Raw genomic sequence first — 23,398 nt, 5'->3', positions numbered from 1 at the left:
AGAAATCTGTTCAGTAATAAACCACTGCATTTGAATGACTGTATGATCCAGTTCCAAACAGTGGGCCACCAAAGTTCTAATATTGTCTACTGTGATGTTCATTAAGACGCTAATAGTCCTAGTAGTACATCCAACACAGAATTTCAAACAAGGGCATATTATGACATACATCACAAAGTCAGAGGAGCAGCTAGTATTGGCACACAATTTGTATTGTTTTGATGTTTGAGGATGTTGCCAGACAATACATTGCAATGATACAGGACCTGCTCTGCAACTTCCACATTGACCATGTCCCATGTTAGCTGTATTAACTGTAGATTGGGTAGAAAAGTTACTACTACTACTACTACTTAACATTTCTAGAGCGCTACTAGGGTTACGCAGCGCTGTACAGTTTAACAAAGGACAGTCCCTGCTCGAAGGAGCTTACAATCTAAAGGACGAAATGTCAAGTTGGGGCAGTCAAGGTTTCCTGAATAGAGGTGTAGTGGTTAGGTGCCGAAGGCGACATTGAAGAGGTGGGCTTTGAGCAAGGATTTGAAGATGGGCAGGGAGGGGGCCTGGCGTATGGACTCAGGGAGTTTATTCCAAGCATGGGGTGAGGCGAGGCAGAAAGAGCGGAGCCTGGAGTTGGCAGTGGTGGAGAAGGGTACTTAGAGGAGGGATTTGTCCTGAGAGCAGAGGTTACGGGTAGGAACGTAAGGGGAGATGTGGGTAGAGAGGTAAGGAGGGGCTGCAGATCGAGTGCATTTGTAGGTTAGTAGGAGAAGCTTGAACTGTAAGTGGTACCTGATTGGAAGCCAGTGAAGTGACTTGAAGAGAGGGGTGATATGAGTATATCGGTCCAGGCGGAAGATAAGACGTGCAGCCGAGTTCTGAACGGACTGAAGGGGGGATAGATAGCTAAGTGGGAGGCCAGTGAGGAGTAGGTTGCAGTAGTCAAGGCGAGAGGTAATGAGAGAGTGGACGAGAGTTCGGGTGGTGTGCTCAGAGAATAAAGGGTGAATTTTGCTAATTCTATAGAGGAAGAAGCGACGGGTCTTGGCTATCTGCTGGATATGCGCAGAGAAGGAGAGGGAGGAGTCGAAGATGACTCAGAGGTTGCGGGCAGATGAGACGGGGATGATGAGGGTGTTATCAACTGAGATAGAGAGTGGAGGGAGAGGGGAAGTGGGTTTGGGTGGGAAGACAATAAGTTAGATACTATAAATACAATAAAATTAGATACTAGATGACTAGCAAAATTTTTACTCTAAGATTAAGCTATGCAGGGTCTACTTTGAAACACCATGTAATTGCAGAATATGTCAATGGTTGTAAATACTGTGAGCAATTGCTGGAGCTTTATCTGAATGAGAGAGTATGCATATCTGTTTGTCTATAGAATCCCGAAGAGCATAAGGTAACAGCAAGTCAGGATTAGCATAGCAAGCCCAACGATAAGCTTGATGAATGACACGAGGAGGATAACCTCTATGCAAAAATCATTGGTTCAATAATTGAGCTTCTTGATTAAAATCATTCAAAGTACTGCATATTCTTCTAATGCGTAAGAGTTGGCCAGTGGGAACTATTCTTCTCAAATGATGTGGATGACAACTTCCATAAGTCCATAGTTCCTTTCTGTTGATTTCCTGTAAACTGTAGTTTGTAACCCATTGTTGACTTTGCGTACTGAAGTGTCCAAACATGAAATTTTCTTTATCACAATGGAGATGGTAAACTGTAAATGAATGTTGAAAGAATTAATCTACTCCAAAATGATTTGAGATATTGTTCAGTGGAAGTCCAAATGAAGAAAATACCATCTATAAAACGTACCCAGCTTTTAATGTGAGAAAACCAAATAGATGAAATAAAGAAATTGTTGCTCGAAGTCAGCAACATACAGATTGGCTATGCTGGGGGCAGCAGCCGTGCCCATAGATATTCTCTGCTTTTGAAAGTAAAAAGTCTCATCAAATTTGAAATAACTGCAGGTCAAAAATCAATTGAGTGATGGATACCAGAAATTGAGTTGTAACTCTCTCATGATTAAAAGCAGACTCTAAAGTTCGTTGTACTATATAGATCACTGCCTGCTGAGAAATACTGGTATATAAAGTTTGAATATCTAAAGTTACCAATAAATCCGATGATTGTAAATTATGAATCTCTCCAGTAATATTCAGAAACCGGATAGTATCTTGAATATAGGATCTAGTTTGAATCACAAAAGGTTTAAGAAAGTGGTCCAAAAATTTAGAAAGGGGTTAAAGGACCGTGTTCGAAGCAGCACGATTGGACTTCCAGGAGGGCTACACGTGGTTTTATGAATCTTAGGAACCATGTACAATTTAGGAATGCTCGGATGAGCTACTTTTTTAGATATACGTTCAGCCTTAGTAAGTTGTCCCTGAGAAAACGCCTGGTCTACTACTTGAGAAATTTCTTCCATGAGCATTAGAGTGGAATCATTGCTAACGGGAACATACCATTCCCTATTCTCCAAATGATGCAGCACTTCATGTTGATAGTCTTCATGATGCCAAACCGCCACAGTGCCCCCATTATCCGCAGGATTAATAATTCTCCGAGGACAAGCAGGCTGCTTGTTCTCACATGTGGGTCGAAGTCCGCGTCTGCCCAGGAATCGGCATTTTGCAAGCAAAATATGAGTTTTGCCAGAGTCTTCTGGCGTGCATGCAGCGAACATGCACAGACTGATTTCCCGCCCATCGCGCGAGCACATCTCAGTTTTCTTTTCTGCTCATTGAGGTGCGGTAGAGTTTTTCTGTGCTCCTCTCAGGCCCAGGAAAGAGTCTTGAGAGTTTTTTTGGCTTTTTGCCTTATTTTATTTACAATTCTACAGTTAAAAAAAAAAAAAAAAGGTTCCCATAGTTTCTTTTACTTTTGTCCACCTTTTAAAGTTTCCTTTGTTTTTGACCCGGCCGGCTTTTGCCGATCAGTTGGGTTATTCCCTTTTTTCTGTTAACAGGCACAATCGCGTCTTTTGATTGCGCTGAAGCCGTTTTCCCTTCCAACTCATCGAAGACACCCAGCGGCTTTAAATGTTGTACTCGGTGCAACCGGACCATCTCAGGTACTGATACCCATGCCTGGTGTATCCAGTGCCTTGGGCCTGACCATAGCCCAGCCGCTTGTAGTCTGTGTCTTCGTATGAAGAAGCAGAACCAAGCGTCTCGAGAAGCCCAAGGAGAAAAGCTTTTTGGGGCTTGGTCCGTTCCTTCGACATCGGTACCGAGGATGTCGGTGTCGACATCGAGAGGAGACGTCGGGAGCAGAGGTAATGGCTGCTGAGAGACCAACTTGCACTGGGAGCAATGAGGCGTCAGGTGGGTCTCCACCTTCCTTGAGGCCTCCTGTTATGCAGGCCCCCGGGACCGACCTACGTCGGATCTGGCCCCAAGGAGATGTGTGGATTCCACGTCTTCCTCATCGGTACCGAGGAGTCTCGATGACGGACGTCGAGCGAAGGCGAAGCACCGTCATCGTTCTCCTTCGATGCACGGTACTGGGAGCTCGGAGGCGTCGGCGCCAAGAGGATCGCTCCCTCTCGATACAGGAGGTGCCGATGCGTCAGTCTCCTAGCAGCCCGATGCCTGCTCCCGAGCCTCCTCAGATTCTGACACCGCCTGTTCCACTGACCCCGCAGCCTTCTCCGATGGCGGCTCTTGACGAGCACATCCAGGCCTTGTTTCCAGAACTTCTGGAGGGACTGCTATGTCAGTCAGCTTCGGTGTCGGGGGTGCTTGCGCCTCCTGTACCATCTGCTGCAGCGGTGTATGGCTCGTCTCCTTTGGCATCGGCGTCGACTGCCACTCAGGTCGATTCCCCTTTGATGTTGGCGGAGGGAGCTTCGTTGCAGTCAGATCGGGAGTTGGCCTCTCGACATCGCCATAGAGGACATCGTTCCTCGGCGTCAAGGCAGGTTCAGTGTCGACACTGAGCAAGAGCGTTCGTGAGAGTCAGAGGAAGATCCCAGGTACTTTTCTTCTGATGAGTCCCAGGTATTTTTCTTCTGATGAGTCAGCCACCGGGAGAGTCTGTCTTTTTCCTCTTTTGTTTAGGAAATGGCTAATGTGGAGGTTGAGGATGAGCCCAGGGCTGAGATGCTCGAGGTCCCGGATTATTCTTCTCCACCTAAAAAGGCTGTTCCTCTGCATAAGGTACTGAAGGAAGTCCTTACGCGAAACTGGTCGGCTCCTCTGTCTGGTCCTGTGGTCCCGAAGAAAGCTGAATCCCAGTATCGGATCCACGGTGAACCTGGATTGATGAGGTCCCATTTACCCCACAATTCCATGGTGGTGGACTCCGCCCTCAAGAGAGCCAGGAGTACTAGAAACTATGCTTCGGCGCCCCCAGGCAGGGAAGCTAGAACTCTTGATTCTTTTGGGAGGAAGACGTATCAGGCTGCTATGCTCGCCAGCAAGATTCAGTCATACTAGCTCTTCACGAGCGTGCACTTGCGGGACTCGATACGACAACTGTTGAGCTTGGTTGATGCACTCCCTACGGAGCTGGCCGAGCCTTTTCGCCAGGTGGTCAGGCAGCAGAAGGAATGTCGAAAGTTCCTGGCCAGGTGTACATTTGACACTTTTGATGTAGCATCCAGGATCGCTGCTCAGGGTATAGTGATGCACAGACTCTCACGGCTGCGAGTCTCTGACCTGGATCATTCTGTCCAGCAGCGAATGGCGGATGTTCCTTGCTGGGGGGACAACCTATTTGGTGAAAGAGTAGAGGATCTTGTTGATTAGATAAAGAAGCATAATGATGCTATGGATTCTCTCTCCCTCTGGGCGCCTTCTACTACTGCCTCCTCATCTAGGAGGTATTTTGGAGTGCTCCCTATTCCTATCCTAGGCGTAGGTACGCTCCTGCTTCTCGGCAGCCTGCCCAGTCTCAGCCCCAACGCACTCGTTCTTGTCAACAGCGTGCGTTTAATGCCCATTCTGCTCCCCAGCAAAAGCAAGGGACGGGATTTTGACTGGCTCCAGTTAAGCATAGCCTCAATAAAAGTCTCCATACCGGACGACTTGCCAGTTGGAGGGAGGTTGATATTTTTTCACCAAAGGTGGCCACCAGGGGAAGAAGGGCTGGGATTCTATTCCAGGTACTTTCTTGTGCAGAAAAAGACAGGGGGGTTGCATCCCATCCTAGACCTAAGGGGCCTGAACACATTTCTGGTTTGAGAAAAGTTCAGGATGGTTTCCCTGGGCACCCTTCTTCCCATGATTCGGGAGAATGATTGGCTATGCTCTCTGGATTTAAAGGATGCTTACACACGTATCTTGATACTTCCAGCTCAGAGGAAGTATCTTCGATTTTGGCTGGGAACTCAGCACTTTTCAGTACAATGTATTGCCTTTTGGTCTGGCATCTGCGCCCAGAGTGTTTACAAAGTGTCTGGCGGTAGTAGCAGCGTCGCTACGCAGACTGGGAGTGCATGTGTTCCCTTGTCTCGATGATTGGCTGCTGAAGAGAACCTCGAAGGCAGGCGCTTTACGTTCCATGCGAATGACTATTCAGGTGCTACAGCTACTGGGTTTCGTGATCAATTACTCCCAAGTCCCATCTCACCCCAGTACAGAAGTTGGAATTTATTGGGGCTCTGTGGAACATGAAGACAGCTCGAGCTTATCTTCCCGATGTAAGGACAGACAACCTCCTGTCCGTGGTGTCCACAGTTTGAGCGTCTCAACAGATCACAGTTTGGCAGATGTTAAGACTTCTGGGGCACATGGCCTCCACAGTTCATGTAACTCCCATGGCATGTCTACATATGAGATCAACTCAGTGGACCCTAGCTTCCCAGTGGTGTCAAGCTGCGGGGGATCTAGAGAATGTAATCCAACTGCCCACCGACTTTCGGAATTCTCTTCAGTGGTGGATGATTCGATCCAATTTGACCTTGGGACGTCCATTCCAAATTCCTCAGCCACAAAAAGTGCTGACGACGGATGCATCCTTTCTGGGGTGGGGAGCTCATGTAGATGGCTTTCACACTCAAGGAGCTTGGTCCTTTCAGGAAAAAGATCTTCAGATCAACCTCCTGTAACTGCGAGCGATCTGGAACGCTCTAAAGGCTTTCAGAGATCGGCTGTTCAACCAAATCATTTTAATTCAGACAGACAATCAGGTTGCTATGTATTACACCAACAAGCAGGGGGGCACTAGATCTCGCCCTCTGTGTCAGGAAGCCGTCCAGATGTGGCTTTGGGCGCACCGTCACGGCATGTTCCTGCAAGCCACTTATCTGGCAGGCGTAAACAACAGTCTGGCTGACAGACTGAACAGGATAATGCAACCTCACGAGTGGTCACTGAACATGGAAGTAGCTCGCAAGATCTTCCGAGCGTGGGGCACCTCAGTGGATCTTTTTGCTACTCAGATCAATCACAAGGTCCCTCAGTTCTGTTCCAGGATAAAGGCCCACAACAGACTAGCGTTGATGCCTTTCTCCTACATTGGGGAACAGGCCTTCTGTATGCATATCCTCTCATACATCTAGTAGGGAAGACTTTGCTGAAACTCAAGCAGGACCGTAAATGATCTAGAGATGGGAGTAACTAGTGAGGTAATTAAATTTGTTGATGACACAAAGTTATTCAAAGTTGTTAAATCGCAAGAGGATTGTGAAAAATTACAAGAGGACTATACAAGACTGGACGACTGGGCATCTAAATTGCAGATGTTGTTTAATGTGAGAGTGCAAAGTGATGCATGTGGGAAAGAGGAACCCAAATTATAGTTATGTAATGCAAGGTTCCACATTAGGAGTCACTGACTGGGAAGGGATCTAGGCGTCATTGTTGATATGTTGAAACTTTGTGCTCAGTGTGCAGTGGCGGCTAGGAAAGCAAATAGAATGTTAGGTATTATTAGGAAAGGAATGGAAAATAAAAATGAGGACATTATATTGCCTTTGTATCACTCCATGGTGTGACTGCACCTCAAATATTGTGTTCAATTCTGGTCACCGCATCTTAAAAAAGATATAGTGGAATTAGAAAAGGTACAGAGAAGTGTAATGAAAATGATAAAGGGATGGGACGACTTCTCTATGAGGAAAGGCTAAACTAGCTAGGGCTCTTCAGCTAGGAGAAAAGACAGCTGAGGGGAGATATGATAGAGGTCTATAAAATAATGAGTGAAGTGGGTTGGGTAGATGTGAATCACTTGTTTACTCTTTCCAAAAATACTAGGACTAGGGGCTCACAATGAAGCTACAAAGTAGTAAGTTTTAAAATGAATCAGAGAAAATATTTCTTCAGTGTTGGAAACAGGATGCTGGGCTTGATGGCCCTTCAATCTGTTCCACAATGGCAATACTTATGTAAGCTGTATCATCTTCTACATGATTACTCGAGATGCTGCTATGTGTTCGTAAGGTGGGAGCCTTGGTGACGCTGGTGACTAAGAAGATCACCATCCTGGCAAAAAGGCAGAGAGGCCCTGAAGGATTTCCACAACAAAAAGATGAAACTATTCCTTAAATAAGGGATCCAGGCAGTGTTTGAGGATTACATGGCATGAGTTGTACTGCACTGAATTCAACAATTAGCCCCCAGAGGTGGCACACTGGAGTTGAGAGTGGCCTTTGGAAGAGGTTCTCTGACTTTGTCCGCATTAACACTTAATCTGTGACCTCGATTATAGTGGCCTACAGGTGGCTTTGGCTGAGGAATTGGTCTGTGGATTTGGCCCTTTAAGATTCATCTGAGGAAGGTTCCCTTTAGAGGACAACTGTTTGGTGAGGACCTGCAGAAATTGGTCATGAATTTGAGGGAGAAGGCAGGCTGCAGCATCTTCCCAAGGACAAAGTAAGCCCTTCAGCCAGGGAGTCCAGAGGCCAATGAAGTCCAAGGGAATATGGCTAGTTTTGTGCAGGAGGGGAAAGGAGGCCTCTTACTCAGTGAAACTTCAAGATAAGCCTTTTGGTGGAGCTGAAAAGGCAAGAGAATGGGGGAGGACCTTCTTCCTTCTCTACTTCCAAAGGTCCCCCAGTGAGGTAAAGCGGTTTCTTTCCATGGTGCTGCAGGTGGGTGGGTGACCAGGAGAGGGCTTTAGTTGACCGTTGGGTCATAGAGATGGCTCATAAGAATATAAGAATAGCCATACTGGGTCAGACCAATGGTCCATCTAGCCCAGTATCCTTCTTGCAACAGTGGCCAATCCAGGTCAGAAGTACCTGGCAGAAACCCAATTAGTAGCAACATTCCATGCTACCAATCCTGGGGCAGACAGTGGCTTTCCCCATGTCCATCTCAATAGCAGAGTATGGACTTTTCCTCCTGGAACTTGTCCAAACCTTTTTTTTTTTTTTTAAAACCCAGATATACTAATGACTGTTACATCATCCTCCGGCAGTGAGTTCCAGAGCTTAACTATTTTTTGAGTGAAAAAATATTTCCTCCTGTTTGTTTTAAAAGTATTTCCATGTAATTTCATTGAGTGTCCCCCGGTCTTTGTACTTTTTGAAAAAGTGAAACATCGATTCACTTCTACCCGTTCTACACCACTCAGGATTTTATAGACCTCAGTCATATTCCCCCTCAGCCGTCTTTTCCAGTCTGAACAGCTCTTTAGGTACGATGAACAGAATTGAACGTAATACTCAAGATGAGGTTGCACTATGGAGCAATACAGAGACATTATAATATTCTTAGTCTTGTGTCCTAGCGTTCACAGAACCCATTTCAGATGCCTTTATGCTGTTGCCCTGTGGTTTGGTTCTCAGGAGAAAAGATAATGATACATTGCAGTAGCTAATCCAGTTATGAGCCCTCAAACCAGTTCTCATGTAGGAACAGGACAGGAGGTGCTTCTCCATTTACTTTGTGATCCTGAAGAAAGCAGTTTGGGTATAAAGAAGGTCAGTGCCTCCCTCCATATCCCACATTGAGACACTACAGTCAGTGATTTCATCAGTCAATCCTAGGGAATTCTTGATATGCCTGGTTCTGTCTGAGGCTTATTTCCACATTGCCATCAGGGATGGGCACCAGTGCATCCTGTAGTTCTATGTGCTGGGCTGACACTTTCAGTTCAGAGTGCTTTCCTTTGGGCTTGCAAGACCAAGACCTTAAAGGTCATGGTGATGTCCCTTCACAAAGAGGGCCTACAAATTTACCCTTACTTGGATGATTGGCTCATGTGGATCAACCGGAGGCGGCCTCTGGAGCAGCCATGTCCAGGGTGATTGATCTGTTGGAACATCTATCCACATTGTTCCTTCACATGTCATCAAGGTATTGTAGGATTATTTAGAAGTGTCTTCTGAGGCAGCTGCCAGCTGGCGAAAGAAAGTCCCCTCGTCGGGACATGGATTCATGGTGATGAACTACAAACGGGGTGGCTAAATATGCTGCACTGATTGAGAACTGGCTCTGGATATGGAAAGCTTCCTTGGATTTAAATCTCTGCAATTCTGAAGAGCTGTACTTTGAAATGGACATACACTGTCAGTTAAGTTATATGAACTCAAGTTAAATAATGTTTTTTCTGCTTGTAAACTGCTTTTAAATTGCATAAGTTGAATATTATTGGACTGGATTAGGGTGATTAGAATGATTGATTGTATATGATAAGTTGGATAATATGATAGGTGAAGTGAAGCTTTTTCTGATCGTTGATGTTGTGCAAGGGATATCCTGACTTTAATGGGGAGCCCTGAATTGTTATTCACTGAGGTCTTTTTCTCAATTTCAGTTAGTGTCAGAGTGTTAAGAATTAGTGACGTTTTATCCTTGCAGGGTGGTGCTGGAGCGAGCCTCGTCTTCCTGCCCTGAGGCATAGGGTTAGAGCTTTGATATATCCCGTCAGTCTGGACTGATCTAGCAGGATGAAACAAGGTGAAATTTGTTCTTACCTGCTAATTTTCTCTACTTGATTTCCTGCTAGACCAGTCTTGTTGCCACCCAGGAAGACAGCAACATTCAGGGGATCTCTCATAGCATCTACTTTATATCTGTGAGATTTTCAGTTGCTATTTTTGTGGAAAACCCTGTGCTGTATTTTTTTTTTTGGGGGGGGGGGGGGGTATCACTATTGTTAACATATTGAGAAGTTTCAGGCTGCAGTACTCTTACACCAGCGATGTCACAGGAAAATTCAGTTTCTCTGCCTCTGCTGGTAGGGGAGCTTAACCCATCAATCTGGTCTGGTCTAGAAGGAATCTAGGAAATAGCAGGAAAGAACAAATTTCTCCTTTCACCCACAGAAGAACAGTACTATGATTTGAAGTACTTCTAAATAAAAATTTTTAAATATAATTTTCCATATTTTGGAATAAGACTGATACTTTTAAGAGAGGATAATTGACAGATCTGAGCACCTGATTCAACACAACAGATTACATGTATAAGTACAGAGCACATGAAGAACAAAGAAATGTAAACACTGGTTTTATCATGTACTGTGTTTGTTGCCAGTAGCGTAGCTAAGAATGAATGGGCCCTATAACACCACCTCTCCCAATGTGGTACGGACCGGGGGAGAGGGTAGGCAATCGGAGCTCAAATTAAAGACCTATATAGAAAACTTGTCATAGTAAACAGCACTAACGTACAGGACTCGAATAGCGGCACTCCTCCCTATAAAAGGCAGCACCCCAGAACACTAATATACTTCCTGCTAGAAAAATAGAACAAATCTGCCTGCTACAGATTGCTACAGAGAGGGATCTGTAGCAGGCAGATTTGTTCTGTTTGTGACAGCAGCCCTAAGTTAGTCACAAAGCTCTGGTTGGAACTGTTGTATTTTTAGCAGATTGTGTATGTAATTTGGTAATTTATTAGTCTCTCAGGACCCGATATTTGGCCAACAGCGGGCAATTCTTTTGCTGTCCGCTGGTTGCGTTAATCCTGGATATTTAATGCCGGGTCATTTCCAGCAACTTGCATTGAATATCCATGGTTTTTTTTTTTTAACTGCTAAAAAATTAACTGGTTATGCCGATATTCAGTGCTAACTACTACTTAGCAGTTAAAGATAAGCCTGCTATTTAATCAGCCTATTATAACTGCTCAACATAGACAATTTAGTGCTGAATATCTGTGCCTAACCGGTTAGGTGCCGATATGCTATTTAACCAGTCAGTGGCCATGTCTAGCTGGTTAAACAGCTTTGAATATCAAGGGGTTAGATTTTATGAAGCTTTAATATTCTTTAACATATGATATAATTGCTCTTTTGAAAGACGGAAGGATCTGATACAGAAGGAGCATCAAGAGTTATATTTTGCCTCTTCAAAATAAGTGTGTCTGCATTTGATGCAAAACAGAGAAAATAAGAAGTGAAGTTTCATGTACTTATTTATAAATCACCAATATATCAAATTTTATTTTTTTTAAATTGAGGTACAGCTTTTCAGAAGTTGTTTGGCCTTCAAGAGGATCTTACAGCAGTGTACTGAAATATGTCTCTTTTTTTTTTTAATTGATAGAATTTTTGTTGAAGTTTAAGTAACAAGAATAACAAGAACATCCTTTCTAACACATTGCCCTCAACTGTGTCCAGGTCCCTCCCCTGCTCCTCACTCCTCTTTCTCCCTCCTGTCCTTCTACCTCCCCCTCCAACCAGTATTATCTGAACTTGGACCATTCTTTTGTTTTGTTACAGAATCTGTGATGCCTAATATCCATTAGTTTCTTTATTTGTGCTATAAACTCAAGATGCTTACTCCATGGTGCCTCTGCTTGTTTCTAACACCTTGCTGTGACATTGCATACTGCCATGATACTCCCAGTTAAACAGAAGGGCAGAAGCGATTATCTCATTTCATGCAAAAATTGCTTTCAGACAAAAATTTCTTCAGTTGAGACTGTAGATCCTTGTGCCTATTTATCTTTAGAATGAAAAATGGAGCATTCAGCACTATTTATTTTTCTCAAAAATACTAACTTGGATGTTTTCTTGTTATAGTTCTTTGTTTCCCCACCCCAAATATATATGTTGGCTACTGGGGACCATTTAATTATAGTTACTTTCTCTGACACATCTCCTGCAACTTTAAGTTGTTCATCTCATCTAATATAATTCGCACCTCCAACGTTCTGATGCTGACTCCGTGGCAGCGAAACCATGTAGTGTTCCTGGGTTCGTAATTGCACTCGCTCTCACTGCCCCGCCGTCAGAGAGAAGGGAAGGCTGCATACTCATTCACTCTCTCGCACACAGCGCCTGCCACTCCCAGTTGCAACGGTGACCCCCCTCCAAGCCCCCCACCACCCCCTCTCAGTTCGGCAGTCCCCTCCAAGTTCACCAGCCCAGCAACGCTGACCTTGACTTACCCAGTCGGGGTTACGGCAGCCGGCAGCAGCGGTAAAAGGCATGCAGGCTCGGCCCTTTTCTTTCTCTGAGCTCTGGTCCTGTCCTCATTTCCTGTTTCCGCAAGGATGGGTCCAGAGCTCAGAGAGAGAAGGGCCGAACCTACACGCCTTTTACCGCTGCTGCCGGCCGCCGTAACCCCGACTGGGTAGTTTAAGATGACTTTTAAAATTCGGAGGGAGGGGGGACCCTGGAACTCGGAGGGGGGCCCCTGACACACAGTCTCATTCTCACACACACTCTCACAGACACACTCGCACCCAGTCTCTCTCTCTCTCTCATAAACACACTCGCACATTCACTCTCTCTCTCTCACACAGTCACTCTCACACACACTCTCACAAACATACACACTCCGAGGAAAACCTTGCTAGCACCCGTTTTATTTCAATGAGAAACAGGCTTTTTTTACTAGTGTCCTAATATTTTGCAACATCCATATTTTATTTAAATGTGGTATAAAAAGATGATTTAAGACACTTCACACTCATATTTTATCTTCTGGCACAGGTAGAAGCCAGAAAAGTTTAGTTCATTTGGGGCTTCTTTTACAAAGCTGTGCTAGCGATTCCTTTGCAGCAAATGAGAGGTCCATAGGAATTAAATGGGCTTTCTCTCATTTACTGCACAGGAATTGCTAGCGTGGCTTTGTAAAAGAAGCCCTTAGTCTTGAACAAAAGTTCTAAGGACCTGCGGTATGAACTCAGTCTTTCTGCTTGAGTGTTTTTGATCTGCTTGTAAGATCTGAGACTAAAATGATATTGGGCATGTTAAGAATCAAGAAGTTGTACCACTGGAATCAGCCCCGTTTCTAACAATTCTCAACCTTTTGCTGTTTTATGCTTTTTTTCGCCTACCTCCTCTGACCCTCCAGACCAGACAGGATGCTAGGGAAACTCCTGTGAAGTCTAGCTGGCCTGTCTTCAAGGTTAACACTATACCAGTGGTACCCAGACCTGTCCTAGGGGACCCCCTACCCATTTGGGTTTGAGGATATCGACAGTGAATATGCAGGAGATAAATGTGCATGCCGTGGAGGTGACATTATTACATATATATTGTAGTTATTCTGACACCTGATTGTTTGGGAGTTTTCTAGGACACCTTCACAAACCATTGCTCAATGCTACCTGTTGGTCAGCAGTAACAGTCTTTCCTCCTTTTTGGCTTCATAACAGAGGCTGAATGGGCTTGGATGGAAGACGGTTTGGAACTCGCATACTGAAGACTGTAAAACACAGTGCTGTGGCCTGGACCTCATGACAGTCCACTGCCTGCCTTACATGTACAGAGCTAAAAATTGAGCTAGATTTGATTTATGCACTTCTGTTTTTCCTGTCTTGTGTTGTAGATACCGTTTATTTCCCAGTAGAAGAGGGGGAGTATCAGGATTTGGTGTTCCACCACCCAGCATGAGGCGTGCAGCTGATGACCAGGACAGACCAGCTGGAGGAAGACATAATTGGGGACAAGGTTTCAGGCTTGGTGATTAGTGACAGTTGTTTTCCTACTCAGGCCCCTCCCCCCTGGACCTCTTCTCTGCAGTCACTAATGGGATCGCCATTACCATTTTGTTGTAAGATGTACTTTGGGACACTTTTAGTGCAATTGGATTAATCCATCAAAATTTAACTTCTGATGTAACATGATCCAATCTGAAAAGAAAAACAAGATTGTACTCAAGCGAGTATGAAGACTACTACTACTTTATTTTTTTTGCATTTATTTAGTTCTGTACATCCTTCTTAGCAGTGTATTGATTTTACATTGTCTTTCTATACCTGGTACATTTGAAGGATACACTGCTCTACACACCTGAGAATGTTACCACATTTGCCAATTTGTTTTATGTATACATAATACATACTTTACGGTAAGTCTAGTTTCTCTGTGTCCGGTGTGTATATAGGGTAAATCCAGTATGGTTTGACATCTCAGTGCAATACATGTAAACAAGTTGGTTCTAGCAATTAACATTGTTTACCTTATGGTACACTTGAGTTTCCAGGACTTTTTTTTTTTCTTTTTCTTAATCAGTAGGTATATTTTTAGAAGTTTGTTTTGCCTTTAGGTTATTTTTTTTAATTTTCTGTGATATTGTACACATGTCCTTTCAGGAAAGAAAACCAAGAACAAAAATTCTTTAATCTTCCTTCCAAATCAGGTTGTAGAAATCATATGTTAATTATTAACATATAATAAAATAAATCACACTTTTTCCAGTCTCTCTTAAATGGACAAAAAATGATGGCTTACTGATGAACAGTGGGGAGGGAAAAACAAGCTAGGATATTATTCTGGTTGTGGCATTTTGCTCGAAGGTTCAACATCTTCTGGTTTTGTTTTTGTTTTCCATCTTCTGCAAGTTGAATATCAGATTTATTGCACTACCACAAATGAGTACTCCTGTTAAGAATTTTTGCATATCTCATTTTAAAAGCATAAAAGGCACTTTGTACTACAGCACCATTTTAACATGTTGGCTATGTTGAAATGCTTGGGTAAATGTTGTTAACAAACTACAGCCGACGTCGTTAATTTTTGTGGTTTGCTATACTCTTTCCTATAGGGCACAGGCAATATGGTTGGTAGGGTACCTAGGCTGCACAAGTAGGAGAATATATCATTGAAACAACCTCAGCAGAGGACTCTCACTGACCCTTCTAGTGATTTGTAATGACTTATGCAGACCTTCTCTTGAAAGGTTTAGGGACCACTGATATATGGTGAGACGCAAAAGTCCAAGTAAAAGACAAGTTGATGTTATTCCTGTGTGTTGTTTACATACTAGAAATAGATTTCTCCGGGGACAAGCAGGCTTTACCATTCTCACAAGTGGGTAGACGCATCCAATGTTGCCCAGGCTGGCAAAATACCAGAGAGATTTAAAAAGAGCTTTCTGGAGCATGAGCAGCGCTCTGCTGCGCATGTGCGCATGCCTCGTTTCTTCTCCTTTTCAATTTGTTTAAAAAAAAAAAAAAAAAGTCCCTTAAAGTCTTAGTTTTTTGGCCCACGTTTAAATTTCTGTTCTTTTCAGTGCGGGCCGCATTTAGGCCTGTTCAGTTGGGTCTCTTTTTTGTGCCTTTTTTCCCCCCTTTTTAGGCACCATTGTAACTTTTAATTTCGCCGAAGCCATTTTTCCTTCCATGTCATCGAAGACTCCCAGTGGCTTCAAATGCTGTACCCGGTGCAAATCTTAGGAAAAGACACCCATTCTTGGTGTCTACAGTGCCTTGGGCCCGACCATAGCCCTGCCAATTGTGTCCTTTGTTTTCGTATGAAGAAAAGGATCCAAATTTCCCGAGATGCTCAATGTGAAAAGATTTTTGGGGCAAGGTCTGGTTCTTTGACATCGGCAGTGAGGTCGGAGGCTTCGACGTCAACATCAAGTGCTGCACCGGCATTGGAAGTCACTGTAGGAATGGCTGCTACGAGACCCCGAGACACTGGGAACATTGAGGCATCGAGTGGGTCTCCATCTGTCTCTAGGCCTCCTGCTATGCAGGCTCCTCAGGACCGTTCTTCGTTGGACTCGACCCTGAGGCGACGTGAGGATTCGATGTTGTCTTCGTTGGCACTGAGCATGGGTGACCTACATCGGGCAAGGGCCAAGAAGCACAGTCACCGATCTCCATTGGCACTTGGTGCCAGGAGCTCCAGGGCGCCGAGGGATTCGGTACCCGAGAAGTGTCAATGCTGGGAGGACCACGCCCCCTCCATCCCGGCAGTACCGATGTGTGCGTCTCCTAGCAGCCGAGGTCCTGCTCCTGCACTGGCCCTGAAAATTCTGCAACCTGAGCCCCAACTGGCTCCACAGCCTTTACCTCGACGAGCGCATCCGGGCCTTGCTCCCTGAGTTTCTGGAAGGCCTCATGCAGCAATGTGCGTCTGCATCGGGGGTGCTTGCGCCTGCCGTGCCTTCTGCTGCGGCCCTGTCTGACTCTCCTCTGGCGCTGCTTGTGCCCCGGTGTCGACACGGGAGCCAGCCCCTTGACATCATTCTTGAGGCGGGTCCGGTCTCCGACATCCTTGAGGGAAGTGCTGTCTGATACCGAAGAGGAGCTCTTATTGGAATCAGAAGAGGATCCCAGGTACTTTGCCTCAGATGGATCCTATGGGATCCCTTCTGAGCATTCCCCTCCACCTGAGAGCCTATCATTCACCTCTTTTGTATGGGAAATGGCTGAGGTCATTCCATTCCCCGTAGAAGTGGAGGATGAGCCCAGGGCTAAGATGCTTAAGGTCCTGGACTAAGGAGGCAGTGACAGCTCCTCTCCACGAGATACTCAAGGAATTCCTCGTTAGGAACTGGGCATCCCCTCCGTCCCTGTGGTCCCCAAGAAAATTGACACCCAGTAACGGATCCACGGGCGACCTGGGTTGGTGAGGTCTTGGTTACCCCACGACTCCGTTGTAGTGGATGCCGCTCTCAAGAGAGCCAGGAGTACTAAGGACTATGCCTTTGTTCCCACAGGCAGAGAAGCTAGCTTGGACTCTTTCGGGAGGAAAATGTATCGAGCCTCTATGCTCGTTTGCCCATATCATTGCTCTATGCTCTTCACAAATGTCTACTTGTGGAGCTTGGTGAGGCAGCTGTCAGAATTGGTTGATGCACTCCCTCCGGAGCAAGCTGAGCTGTTTTGCCAGGTGGGCAAGCAGCAGAAGGAGTGTGGCAGGTTCTTGGCCGGGGCACTTACTACACTTTTGATGTGGTATCCAGAATCTCTACCTAAGGTATAGCAATGCGCAGACTCTTATGGCTGTGTTTCTCTGACCTGGACCATTCTGTCCAGCAGAGAATGGCGGACGCCCCTTGCCGGGGGGATAATCTTTTCGGAGAAAAGGTAGAGGAGGTCACTGACCAAATTAAGAAGCACGCTGATGTTTTTTCACCAAAGGTGACCTCTCATAACCTCCGACTGCTGGGTTCTTCAAATAGTCCAGCTTGGATACACTCTCAATTTGCTTTCCAAGCCTCCAAATTGTCCACCGAGAGCCCATTCTTTCAGCTCTCAGCACAAGCAGGTACTTGCAGAGGAACGTTCCGCTGTTCTGAAGGCCCATGCCGTTGAACCTGTTCCACCAGGGGAAGAAGGGCAGAGATTCTATTCCAGGTACTTGTGCAGAAAAAAAACATGGGGGATGTGTCCCATCCTCGACCTAAGGGCCTTGAACAAGTTCCTAGTCCGAGAAAAGTTCAGGATGGTTTCCCTAGGCATCCTTTTTCCCATGATCCAGGAAAACAATTGGCTATGCTCTCTGGACTTGAAGGATGCATATACACACATCCCTATACTGTCAGCCCACTGGAAGTATCTTCGGTTTTGGCTGGGAACACATCACTTTCAGTACCACGTGTTGCCTTTTAGCCTCATATCATCTCCCAGGGTCTTTACTAACTGTCTAGCAGTAGTTACAGTGTTGCTACACAGACTGGGAGTCCATGTGTCCCCTTATCTGGACGATTGGCTGGTGAAGAGCACCTCCAAGGACGGTGCTCGGGAGTCCATGCAGATGACAATTTGGATGCTGGAACTACTAGGGTTCGTGATCAACTATCCCAAGTCCCATCTCCATCCTTCTCAACAATTGGAATTCATACAAAAAATGTCCGAGCTTACCTCCCCCAAACACGTGCGGACAATCTTCTTTCACTAGCATCTCAAGTTCAGACACAGCTTGGCAGAACATGGCTTCCACAGTGTATGTTACACCCATGGCATTCCTACACATGAGATCTGCTCAGTGGACCCTGACTTCTCAGTGGCATCAAGCTATGGGAAGTCTAGAAGATGCCATACGAGTGTCCCTGGAGCTTGTGCGCTCTCTTTGATGGTGGACAATTCGATCCAATTTGACGTTGGGACTGCCATTTCAAATTCCTCAGCCCCAAAATGTGCTGACAACGGATGCATCTTTCCTGGGATGGGGAGCTCATGTAGATGGGCTTCACACTCAAGGAGCTTGGTCCCTCCAGGAAACAAATCTTCAGATCAACCTCTTGGAGCTTCTAGCATTCTGGAACGCTCTAAATGCTTTCAGAGATCTGCTGTCCCATCAAATTATTCTAATTCAAACAGACAATCAGGTTTAAATGTATTACACCAACAAGCACAGGGGCACCAGATCTCGCCTTCTGTCAGGAGGCCATCCCGATGTGACATTGGGCTCGCCAATATGGCATGTTTCTCCAAGCCACTTTTCTGGTGGGCGTAAACAGCCTGGCCGACAGACAGAGCAGGATAATGCAACCTCATGAGTGGTCTCTAAATATGGGCATGGCCGGTGGATCTCTTTGCCACTCTACAAGGTCCCTCAGTTCTGTCCCAGGCTTCATGCCTATGACAGACTAGCGTCAGATGCCTTCCTTCTTCATTGGGGGGTCAGGCCTTCTGTATGTGTATCCTCCAATACCTTTAGTGGGAAAAACTTTGTTGAAACTCAAGCAAAACTGCAGAACCATGGTTCTGATTGCGCCCTACTGGCCATGACAGATTTGGTTCCCTCTTCTTCTGGAATTGTCCTCTAAAGAACCATGGAGATTGGAGTGTTTTCTGACCTTCATTACTCGGAACGAGGGATCGCTTCTATATCCTAACTTCCAGTCTCTGGCTCTCACGGCTTTTGTATTGAGAGCCTAGAATTCACTTCTTTGGGTCTTTCGGAGTGGTGTCTCCCAGGTCTTGCTGGTTTCCAGGAAAGATTCCACAAAGAGGTGGTGTTCTTTCAAATGGAGGAGGTTTGCTGTCTGGTGTGACAGCAAGGCCATAGATCCCCTTTCTTGTCCTACACAGACTCTGCTTGAATACCTTCTACACTTATCAGAGCCTAGTCTTAAGATCAACTCCGTAAGGGTTCACCTTAGTGCAGTTAGTGCTCATCATTAGCATGTAGAAGGTAAGCCTATCTCTGGACAGCCTTGAGTTGTTCGCTTCATGAGAGGTTTGCTTTTGTTAAAGCCCCCTGTCAAACCTCCACCAGTGTCATGGGATCTCAGTGTCGTTCTCACCCAGCTGATGAGAGCTCCTTTTGAGCCACTGAATTCCTGCCATCTGAAGTACTTGACCTGGAAGGTTGTTTTCTTATTGGCTGTTACTTCAGCTCATAGGGTCAGTGAGCTTCAGGCCTTAGTAGTGGATGCACCTTATTCTAAGTTTCATCACAACAGAGTAGTTTTCCGCATGCACCCTAAGTTCCTGCTGAAGGTGGTGTCAGAGTTCCATCTGAACCAGTCAGTCGTTTTGCCAACATTCTTTCCCTGACCTCATGCCCATCCTAGCGAAACAGCTTGCACACCTTGGACTGCAAGAGAGAGTTGGCCTTTTACATGGAGCGGCTGAAGCCTCACAGTCCGCAAAATTGTTTGTTTCTTTTGATCCCAACAGGATGGGGGGGGGGGGGGGGTGTTGCTGTCAGGAAACGCACCATATCCAGTTGGCTAGCAGATTGCATCTCCTTCGCTTATGCCCAGGCTGGGCTGACTTTGGAGGGTCATGTCACGGCTCATAATGTTAGAGCCATGGCTGTGTCAGTAGCCCACTTGAAGTCAGCCACCGTTGATGAGAGTTTACAAGGCTAGGCTGTGACGTGGTCTTCAGTCCACACATTCACATCTCACTAATGCCTTGAGCAAGCTACCTGACGCGACAGTCGGTTTGGACAATCAGTGTTGCAGAATCTGTTTGGGGTCTAGAATCCAACGCCACCCTCCTAGGCCCGTTTTGTTCCAGGCTGCACCTTCATCTAGTTGTATTAGTTTCAGGTTAAATCTGCGTTAAGTCCTCGCTGATGCGAGGCCCAGTTGACCAGTGTTTGTTTTGGGTGAGCCTGGATGCTAGGGATTCCCCACTTGTGAGAATGGTAAGCCTGCTTGTCCTTGGAGAAAGCAAAGATACTTACCTGTAGCAGGTATTCTCAGAGGACAGCAGGCGTCACATTCTCACAATCCCACCCACCTCCCCTTGGAGTTGTTTTTTCTTCATAGTTTTTCGTTTTTTTGCTTTTGTATTAAACTGAAAGGCGCGGTTGCGGCACAGGCAGGAAGGTACACGTGTGGTTGTGGCTCGGGCGGGAAGGCACATGCGTAGTGGGGTGCTGCTCGTGCTCCTGGAAGCTCTCGTTAATCTCTGGGATTTTGCTGGCCCAGGCGACTCGAGATGCGTCTACCCACTTGTGAGAATTTGAAGCCTGCTGTCCTTGGAGAATACCTGCTTTCTCTTTTCCCTATTCCCAGTGCTGAAGAAGGCATCTCTGGCTCTACTGGACCCAGAGACTATGAAGCATCATACTAGAAAAAGATACTAAAATTATATATCAGTTTTTAGTACTTATCTTTTGATGATTAGCATAATAAACATTAGGGAAGGAGAGAGCTTATTTAATATAAATGGCTGTTGTAATGCAATGAAGTACAAATAATGATGCTATCTTGAAGTATAATGTGAATACTCTGTAAGGAAGTGTATATTGACAAGTAGATATCAATGAAGAAGGGCAGGGGTCCCTAAACATTTTGGACCAAGGGCCACATTGGACGTTGCACATTGCTGAAGGGGCTGAAGATTTAGCCTGCATGCCCTCTCCCCCGCCCCCCCCCCCCCAAAAAAAAAGTATTGCTTCCTATCTCTTGTCCTGTAGCAAATCTGACCGAGAATCTTGGACAATAATGTGGGGTGGGGGGGGGGGGGGCACCTAGCATAGAGGGTAACAGTTTTGCATATACCTCCACATTCCCAGTCCAGCATCTCTCCTTTTCCTTCCATCCGCTGTAGTCTGGCATCTCTAACTTCCTACCACATGGTCCTTCAGATGTCCGTTATTTCTAGTGGTCACTGTCAGTAGGAGTGATTTAACAAATATTACCTCTTGCTGACCTCAGAGCTTAAGAAATAAGATAGGAGAGCTAGAGTATATTGCTCTAAATGAAAGATAGATATACTGGGCATCTCTGAGACCTAGTGGAAGGAAGATAACCAGTGGGACACTGTCATACCAGGGTAAAAATTATATGCCAGTGATAGGGTGGATCAAATTGGTGGAGGGGTAGCTACCAAAGGGCCTCCCCTTTATTCTATGTTCTCTACTGGCTCCCCATTAAATCATTTTCAAAATCTCTATCCTGATATTCACCCTTTCTTCAGGGACTATCCCCAGTATACCTCCCCTTGAAGAATACCTCAGCGAGCTCTCGCACCTTTCTGAACCTACATAGCCACCATCACAAATGAATATGATACAAATCAACCTATGCCACAAGTTTCTTCTTCCTATCTACCAGAACCTGGAACTCCCTATCGCCAGACATCAGAAAAAAACATGAACTACTAAATCTTTTGCAATCTACTCAAAACATATCTGTTCACTAAACTAGCCACTGACACAGGTCAACAATCCCAACCTGCCACACGTGAGCTCCATTCCTTCCACCGATCTTAAGACTAAATCAGCATTCTTTCTCCAGTAAACCACAATACCAAGTTACACCATACAAATCTTCTATCGCATTCTACAAATACCCTCATCAGACCCTACCCACAGCTCTAAAATGTTCTGTTTTGACCTGTTCCACTAACCATTCTTGATACAGAATTGCCCATATCTTCTCCAATGTCAACTAATGCTACAAAATTAAGCCAAGTCTAATTGTTAAGTTTCACCCAGTTTTCTATGATTTCACTGTTTATTGTTATGATGTAAGCCACATTGAACCACATATGTTTTGGGTAATGCGGGATACAAAAAACAAATGAAATGAAAAAGAAATATGTTAAGGAGGGTCTTGAGTAGAATAGACTAAAAATTCTACAGGTCACAAAATACATCTTGGAATCCCTATGGATAGAAATTCTATGTGTAAAAGGAAAAAGGATAGTGATAGGAGTGTACTACCATCTACTAGCCAGGATGAACAGATAGGTGCTAAAATGTTATCAGAAATTAGGGAGGCTAACAAACTAGGGATAATAATGGGTGATTTCAATTACCCCGATGATGAATGGATAAATATAACATCAGGGCATGCTAGAGAGGTAAAATTCCTTGGTGAAATTAAGGACTGCTTTCTTAAGGAGATGGTTCAGGAGCCAATGAGTGAGGAAACAATTCTAGGCCTAGTCCTTAGTGGAGTGCAGGATCTGATACAGGAGGTAATGGTGCTGTGTGACTTGATAACGGTGATCATAACATGATCAGATTTGATATCTCTGAACTACACACAGAAAATCCAATATATTAGCATTTAACTTTCAAAACGGAAACTATGATAAAAGGAAGAGAATGGTTAAAACAAAAACCTTAGAGGAGCAGCTGTAAAGGTAAAAAATTTACATCAGGTGTGGATGCTATTCAAAAATACGATCCTGGAATCCCAGATCAGATATATTTATTCCATGTATTAAAATAGGAGTAAGAAAGGCCAAATGACAGCCGGCATGGTTAAAAAGTGAGGTGAAGGAAGCTATTAGAGCTAAAAGAAAATCCTTCAGAAAATAGAAGAAGGATCTGACTGAAAATAGGAAACCGCATGCATAAGGAATGGCAAGTCAAATGCAAAGTGCTGATAAGGAAGGCAAAGAAAGATTTTGAAAAGATTGTGTTGGAGGCAAACACATATAGGTACATTAGAAGCTGGTAAAAGAATCAGTTGCGCTGCTAGATGACTGAGGGGTAAAAGGAGCACTCGGGGAAGACAAGGCCATAATGGAGAGATTAAACAAATTCTTTGGTTTGGTTTTCACTGAGTAAAATGTGGGAGAGGAAGCAGTAAGCAGAAACCAAAACTGTGGAAGTCACCAAAAACCACAAGTTTCAAAGGCATTCAGTTGAAATGTTTCAAAATCTTTATTCACCAATAATAGATACAGGCAAAACCCAACACGGCATGTTTCGGTATGCTAGCCTTTGTCAGGGGCTCCTTATGGAAAAACAAACAAATATTAATGAAAAAACTTTATACATATAACAAGGCAAAAAGATGTGAAAATAATGCTATCCATAATTATTTTTATACTTAAAAATATATGTGACTAATCTAAAATAATGTGAAAAACTGGAAATGAGAGAG

At 44.9% G+C, this 23,398-nt stretch overlaps 1 protein-coding gene across 1 annotated transcript in view; it reads left to right on the top strand.

The window, feature by feature from the left end:
- The window catches only part of DERL1 (derlin 1), a 64,238-nt gene extending 49,684 nt beyond the window's left edge, over positions 1 to 14,554 (top strand). Inside the window, exon 8 of the mRNA XM_030218661.1 lies at positions 13,688 to 14,554. Coding sequence (XP_030074521.1) covers positions 13,688 to 13,829 — 142 coding nt within the window. The 3' untranslated portion in view covers positions 13,830 to 14,554. The remainder of the gene's footprint in view (positions 1 to 13,687) is intronic.
- Positions 14,555 to 23,398: the final 8,844 nt, after the last annotated feature.

The sequence above is a fragment of the Microcaecilia unicolor genome, chromosome 1, assembly GCF_901765095.1.
Source record: "Microcaecilia unicolor chromosome 1, aMicUni1.1, whole genome shotgun sequence".
Classification (NCBI taxonomy): domain Eukaryota; kingdom Metazoa; phylum Chordata; class Amphibia; order Gymnophiona; family Siphonopidae; genus Microcaecilia; species Microcaecilia unicolor.
The sequence above is the reverse complement of the archived record's forward strand: the minus strand, read 5'-3'. Positions and strand labels throughout refer to the sequence as shown.